At 43.0% G+C, this 9,979-nt stretch overlaps 1 protein-coding gene across 4 annotated transcripts; it reads left to right on the forward strand.

Moving 5' to 3' along the window:
- Positions 1 to 702: 702 nt before the first annotated feature.
- Positions 703 to 9,508, forward strand: fmr1 (FMRP translational regulator 1). Of its 4 annotated transcripts, none has more exons than XM_021583566.2 (15): positions 703 to 1,018; positions 1,446 to 1,498; positions 1,849 to 1,951; positions 2,211 to 2,282; positions 2,393 to 2,541; positions 2,672 to 2,762; positions 2,852 to 2,968; positions 3,087 to 3,257; positions 3,405 to 3,483; positions 3,582 to 3,694; positions 4,858 to 4,944; positions 5,179 to 5,398; positions 5,586 to 5,765; positions 5,974 to 6,056; positions 6,681 to 9,508. In XM_021583566.2, the coding sequence occupies exons 1-15, from the start codon at positions 968 to 970 to the stop codon at positions 6,855 to 6,857; spliced, it is 1,746 nt and encodes a 581-aa protein (XP_021439241.1). In that variant the 5' UTR covers positions 703 to 967; the 3' UTR covers positions 6,858 to 9,508. The 4 variants fall into 4 exon arrangements, with proteins under 4 accessions (XP_021439241.1, XP_021439242.1, XP_021439243.1 ...); XM_021583567.2 differs by having other exon boundaries at positions 5,977 to 6,056; XM_021583568.2 differs by having other exon boundaries at positions 1,849 to 1,942.
- Positions 9,509 to 9,979: the final 471 nt, after the last annotated feature.

Here is a 9,979-nt window from a genome sequence, read left to right on the forward strand (position 1 = left end):
TTCCGAGATGCTGGCCTTCTAGGCAGAGTTACAAAGAAAAAGCCATATCTCTGACTAGCCAATAAAAATAAAATATTAAGATGGGCAAAAGAACACAGACATTGGCCAGAGAAACTCTGCCCAGAAGGCTAGCATCCCGGAGTCGCCTCTTCACTGTTGACGTTGAGACTGGTGTTTTGCGGGTACTATTTAATGAAGCTGCCAGTTGAGGACTTGTGAGGCGTTTGTTTCTCTACCTAGACACTCTAATGTTCTTATCCCCTTGCTCAGCTGTGCACTGGGGCCTCCCATTCCTCTGTCTATTATATATATATATATATATATATGTATTTGTTTTTTTATTTATAAAGCCCTTCTTACATCAGCTGATATCTCAAAGTGCTGTACAGAAACCCAGCCTAAAACCCCAAACAGCAAGCAATGCAGGTGTAGAAGCACAGTGGCTAGGAAAAACTCCCTAGACAGGCCAGAACCTAGGAAGAAACTTAGAGGAACCAAGCTTTGTGGGGTGGCCAGTCCTCTTCTGGACTGGTCACCCCCCTTCTGGACTGGCCACCCCCCAAGAATATGTATATATATAATAAACCTTTTTAACTATGACGATTATTAATCCAATGCACAGTGATCACTGAACCACTCATTCCTGATGAGAAACCAATTAAATGAAACTGAGTGGACGTTATTAAAAGTTGACCTTGTCACGTGACGAGGGAAAGGGAGGCTCTTATGTTTACATCAATGCGTGCATTGCAAGAGCGGTTGTGAACTGTGTATTCTAGCGTCATTTAAAAGTTTCGCTTTCATTTCTTTAGAAATCTTCAACTGCAACTTTGCAAATCGAAATATTAAAGAGATACAACAGGGAAACGACGTTACCGGGGGATCCAGGACCAGAGTTTTGCACGCACCCAGTGTTTTTAGCAAACCAGCTAAGTTAGCATTACATTAGCTAGCATAGCTAGGCGTCATGGACGAGCTAGCGGTTGAAGTCAGGGGGACGAGTGGGGCTTTTTACAAGGTGGGTTGGTAGCTAACTGCTAGTTTTTTAATGTTTCTAAACGTATTGATTATTTATTTATTTATTGCAATAAGTCATTCAGTGAGCTATTTACCGGCTAGCTAATCTAGCTAGGTTTAACGTCAGGCCCATACAAGACAGACAGTACAGCCTGCTTCTAGCCACAGACAGCCAACCAATGCTAGGTAACGTTAGCTAGCTACAGTAGCATCCTAGTTATCTAGCTACATTTGTTTCCCCAAAAAATAGGCCATACGGAGTATATAGTTTCGTGTTTTTGGTGGTATTTGTTCTAGCTAATTAGCCTTGCTTGTTATCTAGCTAGCAGCAGTCAACGAGATTAATCTTTAGGCTTTGACCTCTTGGCTAATGATTGTTTTCCTTTGCCTAAAATGTATTGTATTTTCTCAACCATTTTCTCCTTTAGGGCTATTTGAAGGATGTTCATGAAAGTTCTGTCACTGTCTCCTTTGAAAACAAGTGAGTTGCTAGTTAACTAACTAGCTCCCTGGCAATATAATCTAGTCAGCTAGCAAATAAGCTCACTTTCCAAATGAATCGTAGACTATTCAGTAAGCTAGGTAACGTTAGCTAGTTAATTAACAACAATAACGTTAGGCTACTTTGAGTCAGAGCCAGACATGAGAGCCCCGTTAACCACTATGGATTACATGTCAATGCATTTGCTATAACTAACTAGCTAGTTCTTCTTGCAAGTAACACTTTGTTTCTCATTTAACTTAACGATAGTGCATGTGCACACTTGTTCAGTTGTTTAATTTCCGTTTGCGACGTACCCTGGTTTCATTTGTTTATTTCTATTCTTTCAGTTGGCAGCCAGAGCGTCAAATTCCCTTCCATGATGTTCGATTTCCTCCACCCACAGGTTTTCAGAAAGAGATAAACGAGAGTGATGAAGTTGAGGTATGTGCTGTAAGTAATGGATAACGACTTCCCTTCCCACTAGTCAATGTCAATTAAGCCTAATACTTTGCTGAGATCTAGTAGGCTAGATTATACAATGGCTGCTCGATGGTTAGGCTTTTATTGAAAGCAGAAGGGAACTGCTGTTAGGTTCCTTCTTTTTGGTTATTTGCAGGTTTTCAGTTAATGTGTACTGCAAACAGGGGCCAGTTTAGATGCATATCAGTGATAAGAACTCAACAAAATGTACTTAATCAATTATCCACAGGTTTATTCTAGGGCCAATGACAAAGAACCATGTGGCTGGTGGCTGGCGACAGTTCGAATGGTGAAGGGTGAGGTAAGACCAATGCAGCTGTTTGAGCGAGAGTTTACATTTGTTTATTATTATGTAGCTACTGTAATATTTTAATGATAATCCGTATAACACAGTATCTTCTTTCCTCTCAGTTTTATGTCATAGAGTATACCGCTTGTGATGCCACGCTAAATGAAATAGTTACATTAGAGAGGTTACGACCTGTGAATCCAAACAAGCCAGCTACAAAAAACTCCTTCCTGAAAATTAATCTGGATGTCCCAGAGGACTTGCGGCAAATGTAAGTGGGCCTATTCAAGGCTTTTTTTAAGTAAGGTAATTGTTGTATGTTGTCATTGCTTCCATGTGTGACTGTTGATTTGAGGCTGATGTGACTTTCTATGTTGGGGAACTGTGTCTTGTGTTCTTAGGTGTTTAAAAGACTCGCATAAAGATTTTAAGAAGGCTTTGGGAGCATTCAATGTCACTTATGACTCAGACAAAAAGCAGCTTGTTATTCTGGTAGGTTGGATTATTTTTCTGGCTTCTCAAAGTTTCATAACTCAGCCCCTGTTAGATATTGTTTCATCATATCAGTCCTCTTGTTTTAGTCCGTGAATGAGGTTACAACCAAAAGGGTGCAGATGCTGAGCGACATGCATTTCCGGAGCCTGCGCACCAAGCTGTCCCTAATGCAGAGGAATGAGGAGGCTAGCCGCCAACTGGAAGTACTTAGTTTAAACACACTCTCAAATGAAGGCTAAGCCTTGTTAGCCTATTGGAGGTTATCGCTCAGCGTGAGGAGAACTATGGCTAAGCCATGCGTGGGTTATGGTTTGTGTGCAGAGCTCTCGGCAGCTGGCGTCCAGGTTCCATGAACAGTTTGTGGTCCGGGATGATCTGATGGGGCTGGCCATTGGGACCCACGGTGCCAACATCCAGCAGGCCAGGAAAGTACCTGGGGTCACCACTATAGACCTGGATGAAGAGACCTGCACCTTCCACATCTATGGAGAGGTAGGACGCTTACTACACTGCACCTCACCACTAGCACAAATATAATGAATGCTCATAAGCCTCTTTACTCACAAGGAATATTTACTTGGTCATACTAGTGAAAGACGTGCATGTATTTTATCTCCTCTGGGTATGATTCAATTGCAGGACCAAGAGGCTGTCCGCAAGGCTAGGAGCTTCTTGGAGTTTTCTGAAGATGTCATCAAAGTACCAAGGAATTTAGTGGGTAAAGTAGAACATAAAATGTGTTGTTTGAAAAGTCATCAACTCATCGTCTTCATGTTCTCATAGTTTCCTATTCTAATACTACATCTCCTTCGCCAGGGAAAGTCATTGGGAAAAATGGAAAGCTGATCCAGGAAGTGGTGGATAAATCTGGTGTTGTTCGTGTTCGGATTGAGGCAGAGAACAACAAGAAACCACCTCCATTAGACGAGGTAAGTGGCTTGAATTGACTAAAAGTGCGCAGGGGCAGAGTATCACCCATTGAGCCCGGTTATGCGTTGGGCAGACCGCACCACCCTCTGGAGAGCTCTGTGGGTGTTGCAGTTGCTGTACCAGGCGGTGATTCAGCCCTAGAGGATGCTCTCAATTGTGCATCTTTTCACCTCCACTGTGGTCCCGTCAATGTGGATGGGGGTGTGCGCTCTCTGTTGTCTCCTGAAGTCCACGATCAGCTCCTTTGTTTTGTTGACGTTGAGGGAGAGGTTATTTTCCTGGCACCACTCTGCCAGAGCCCTCACCTCCTCCCTGTAGGCTGTCTCGTTATTGTTGGTAATCAGGCCTACTACTGTGTCATCTGCAAACTTGATGATTGAGTTGGAGGTGTGCGTGGCTATGCAGTCATGGGTGAGGGGGCTGTGGGTCCCCTGTGTTGAGGATCAGCATAGTTGTGTTGTTTCCTAACTTCACCACCTGGGGGCAACCCGTCAGGAAGTCCAGGACCCAGTTGCACAGGGCGGGGTTCAGATCGTCACTGTATCTGCAAACTGTTGGCTAGATCGCATGTGCTAAGAGCATAGTGGGCACATTTGTTATTTAACAGTGTGTGACAAAACTATTGGTGGAGTTGAAAATGCAATTGGAAACACATTGAACTTCAGATTTTTATTTGGAACATGAAAAATGAAAAATAAAGCAAAAAAAACTTTTGTGCACTAGGTCAGCACTCAAGGGTCGGCAGTAGGCTACAGGACTTAAGGGTATTTGATGCAAGCATGAGTATATTTTCCAATGTTGGCTTCTAAATTACATTTTCACGTTGAAAAATCCCTGTCGCTCACTAGTTCGCTGGCTTGAGCTGGATTCAGGTCAGCCCAGTATTGTCCAATGAGGTTGCAGGATGAGCCCAAGCAAGTGTACACCGCATGCACACCTAACAGTTGTTTTCCTCTTTGTGCACACACCTGCAGGGCTGGACAGCAGCCATGTGATACACGTGATGTTGTGCACAATTTTCAGCCACCTGTTTTGGCTTGAGCGCTGCTTTCAAAACTACCAGCTCAAACGTGTACAAAACCTGTATAACGCATCTTTAACTAGTGAGGACTCTACAGCCACTCGGTCCTCATTAGATCCTGTCTGTCTATTTCCCTTACAGGGATTGGTGCCGTTTGTCTTTGTGGGGACAAAGGAGAGCATCTCCAATGCTAAAGTACTGTTGGACTATCATCTCAACTATCTGAAGGTTAGACGCTTGCCCCTATTGCGCTAATAAAATTGATGCTTTCATGGATGTTGAGATGTATGCCGCTTGGCAGATGCTTTGATCCAAAACCTCTTACAGTTGAATACTTAAAGCAGCAGTTAGTCTACACATTGCTTGCTTCATCAGAATGGCAGATTCTACCCAACTTTCACTATTAGAGGTAGGAGTGACTTCTAAATAAGTACGTTGAATACATACACCGTGTCCCTATAGGAAGTGGACCAGCTCCGTATGGAGCGACTGCAGATAGACGAGCAGCTGAGGCAGATTGGGGGAGGGGGCCCCAGGGGGGGCCCAGGGACTGGACGGCCTGACAAGCCCATCGTAGACAACGGCGGGCTGGGGATGATGGGCATGGGCTCCCAGAGAGGAGGGAAGCCATTCGTCAGGGGAGGAGGCCGTGGCCGACGTGGTGGTCCCTCTTTAGCCTCAGGTATGTATGGGACAGAACTGTTGACCAATATGAAACAGTATGTATTTCACTAAGTGTGTATGAACATAGTGGCTCATATCACCGTTGGAAACTGAGTGAAACGAACTGTGTCGTTTCACTAAGAACTCTGTAAGCTGAATTCCATTTAGTTCCTGGTTTGCAGAATAACCTCTATCCCTCTTACCAGGTACTAACTCTGAGGCTTCCAATGCCTCCGAGACTGAGTCGGACCACAAGGACGAGCTGAGTGACTGGTCTCTGGCCCCCACTGAGGACCTGACTGGGGGCTTCCCCAAACGACCTGATACACGGAAGAGAGGAGGGCCTCGCGGGCGGGGAGGGAGAGGAAGAGGGGGAAGCTTCAAAGGTCTGCACTAACCTTATTCAAGCTTGCCTGTAAATGGAGCATTCTTACTATAATAACCTGCTGTACGAGGGACTAGTGTCTCTAGATAAAACCCTAAGGCCATGAATGTATTTATGTACTACTGTTTGAGTCTGTTTGAGAGTAATGATTTCATCCTGCCATGATAACATTTTGAGTTTTAATCCTGTCTGGCTCTCTGGTTCCTAAGTAGCGGAAGACATCCAGTGGACTGAGTCACGCTCACGGAATACCAGAGACCCTAAGCTGAGGCCTCTGGAAGATTCTTTGCAGGTGAGGAATTCCAGACACATGTCTTGCAAAGGAAACCGTTTCCTGTTAAAGAACCAAACTGAAGATACCAACCGGAATTTTTCCAAAACAAACTCGTTTTCGTTGCAAATGGTTTCTGTTGCAAACAGTTTTACAACATAATTGGTGTAATTAAGGCACCCAAGCTTTTCTTTGTTCCTGACAGGGTCCCTTTTGGAATACCTGTTGCCATGTCACAACAGGACCACTAGGTGTAACCCTGTATCCTCTTTATATCAACTAGATCTCAGAGGAGAAATGTACATAATCATAATGTTTGCCCTTTGTAGGAACTTGATTTTGTCATATTTTATGACATATCATGACACATTTAGCAACTTAGTCATTGCCCTCTGACAGAGGCTTGGGGAGATGCGGGAACGACAGTCCCTGCTCCCACGCCTCTGGACTTTTGCACCACACGGCCGAACCGCAATTTATACTGGTGCTGATTTTAATGGTCACACGCAAACATAAAGTGATAGCGCTCTCGGGTGACAACATTGAATAGAATTGCATCTAACTCTAAGTGACTGTACTTAGTAGTCCTGCATATCCCCAATGTAATTTACCTTCTCATACAGTGTCCTGTCTCTGGTCCCACAGATCAGAGTGGATGGTAATAATGAGAGGAGTGTTCATGCTGCAGCCAGAGGCCCCGCAGGCGATGGAGCCAACCGACAGAGACCCATAAAAGAGCGACCTATCAAGAAGGATAACCAGGAAAGCCCTGGTGGTGAAGCCACCGCCATAAGCCTGGCGATGGTGAACGGGGTGTCGTAGACGGGGCCGTCTGAAGGCACCCTCATCTCTCTCACCACACCATCAATCCAGAAGCTTCTTCATTAGAGACACGTTAGGCCAAAGAGGAGCAGGTCAGGGCTGAAATGAAGCACACTTTGGACAAACCAACTCCAGCGGCAGGTGGATGGGGTGTTTGGTGGGTTACTGTGTACAGGGAAGGAGCCATCTAGGGTTTTAGGGGTTAACAGGAGAAGGAAAACGGCGACTACAGTCTTTTTCTAATTGACATTGTTGACAACTACCTATCAGATGATTTAAAAGCTGTGGAAAGAAAATGTGTTTAAAACAAAGAGGGGCCAACCTGATGAATCTGTATTTCTTAAGATATGGTTTTCTATCGCTTGTTCATGTACTAGCCTTTTCTCCGGATAGAGGGTTGGATTGTTTGGTCCTTCCTGCCTTCTCTCTCTCATGGCATGTGTTTATGGAGCCCTGTGTCACAGTGGAATATAGAACTCATTATCATGTGAGGTCACAGCTGCATCATTAGCAACAAACAAAAAACATAACATAAAAAGAACCCCCCCCCCCCCCCCCTGTCTGATCTGTGCCTTTTATCTCCTGTGGATAGTATCACAAATAGAAATTGAAATCAGGGAAGACGACGACATTGGGAAAACGGTAATGGATTTTACTTGTGTGTAGTGAACACACAGCTCACCATCTAAAAAAATGAGAACTGTCTTTTTAACCTTGCAATGCATGTTCATTATTATCATCGGTTTCCACATCCGGGAAGTCAGCAATCTGATGTGTCACTTTGTTTCCTTTTGCTGAATATTTCTTGATTAGGGATGATGATTGACTTTTTCTAGCTAGTGATATAGCATTTATTTTTTGGAAAAGGGGGAACGACAATGATCTCAATATCGATCTTACCATGGTCACACTGGGTTTGTGTGGATTTTCATTCAAGGTCTCAGATTATTTTGTCATTTCACACCATGGCTACATTTAACGGAGACTAGTGTCATATTGTCTAGACACTGAACAGTATCTTATGACAGAATCACTTCTATGGACCTTTTAACATGAACTATGTCAAACTGGGGAGAGATATTGAGCACATGGTCCTTTCACCATGCATTCACCAACAATCCCTTTCCTGTTGGTTTTTTATTTCAGAGATTCAATGAAAAGAGTGGCACACCTCTCTCCAACCCTAACATGTTGTTCATATGATATTGACAATTGGTCATTAGATTGTAAATTATAAAGTGGGTTGCATACTGTATATCTAATTTGTTAAAATATTTTTTTGCTATTGTTTTGGATTGAACTTCAAATGTGCACTTAATCATTTTATTTTATCTGCAACTACTAAATAATATGAACTATAATAAACTATGTGATAAGATTTCTTCGGCAGGGGAATCACATGAATGCTGTCAACAATATTACCAAGTTTAGATACCCTATAGCTAACGGAGTCTCCTGTACCTTCACCGTACAGAGGACGAAGTTTAGTCACATGGTATAACCGTCTGTCTTATATCGGATCAGTGCTTGTGCATTAAAACCTTAGTTTAGTTGATTCTTTTAAAAAAACTACTGTGAGGATATAGCTAGTGTCTTGTTCTAATTTATTTTGGGGTTTTCTTGTTTACTCTCTAAATTGCAATGTTGAATGGTGTACAGGTAATGGGCATCAGTCAACAGCTGTCAGCCTCTTGTCTCGCTGTAATTTTGCTCGTGTCCAATTCACAAAATAGTATTTCAGCAGGCTAACAGCCACTGCTCTCCCCAGCGTTAACAGTCAACAATTCAACTGGCCCAGTCCGGCTATGAAATTACATAGATATTCATTTAATATGTTGTACTAATAGCAGCAAAAAAGAAAAAAATGAAATGGTGGGTTTAGTCCAGCTGAGGGGTTCAGACTTGAAGAAGAGAAGTTTGATGACATTATGAACTGCCTGAGCAATGTGGGCCATTCTCTTCAGAATGGCACCAACCATCTGGGACTATATCTAACCCTGCCAACATAAATTGTTTACTCAGCCATCTGGGACTTTATCTAACCCTGCCAACATAAATTGTTTACTCAGCCATCTGGAACTTTATCTAACCCTGCCAGATACATAAATGGTTTACTCAGCCATCTGGGACTTTATCTAACCCTGCCAGATACATAAATGGTTTACTCAGCCATCTGGGACTTTATCTAACCCTGCCAGATACATAAATGGTTTACTCAGCCATCTGGGACTTTATCTAACCCTGCTTGGGGCATGAATGGTTTCCTCCTGGTATTTGAATGATCGAATACAGACCGTAAGAGGCTGCAGTTCAGTCTACTCTTGTCAAGGACAAGCAATATCTCCGTGTTGCCAAACAGACTTTTCTAGTTCTTTATTTTGGGAATTTATAAGATTCAATAAAAAGACAACTCTAAAACATTTCTTCTTGCACACATTGTAGGCAGTTTGGTTTGGAAGCAGAACTGCAACCAGAAATATTGCAGATACTGGACCAAGGTAGAATGACCTTGTATGTTACTGCACTTGGGGCAATATTTTCATTGTACATATTAGCGAAATAGATTGGGTTTTATGTTGACATTGTTTGGTTATAGTGCAAAATATTTTGTATGCAAGCCGTTTCAATAAATAAAGGTGGATCTTACTCTGCTAATGTTTAATTTTAGTTTAAGCATTACATATAAGTTGATGGCTGTCGATTGGCCAAAAAGGATCGCGAAAGTTAATCATTTGTAGTCATATTTCTTCCAAGAACAGTAGCTGAATGATACACTATATATACAAAAGTATGCGGACACCCCTTCAAATTAGTGGATTCGGTTATTTCAGCCACACCTATTGATGATAGGTGTATAAAATCAAGCACACACCCATGCAATCTCCATAGAGAAACATTGGCAGTAGAAGGGCCTTACTGAAAAGCTCAGTGAATTTCAACATGGCACTGTCATAGGATGCCACCTTTCCAACAAATCAGTTTGGCAAATGTCTGCCCTGCTAGAGCTTCCCTGGTCAACTGTAAGCACCGTTATTGTGAAGTGGAAATGTCTAGGAGCAACAATGGCTAAGCCGCGAAGTGGTAGGCCACACAAACTCAGAACGGGACTGCTGAAGCGTGTA

This window comes from Oncorhynchus mykiss, chromosome 31, assembly GCF_013265735.2.
Source record: "Oncorhynchus mykiss isolate Arlee chromosome 31, USDA_OmykA_1.1, whole genome shotgun sequence".
Lineage (NCBI taxonomy): Eukaryota > Metazoa > Chordata > Actinopteri > Salmoniformes > Salmonidae > Oncorhynchus > Oncorhynchus mykiss.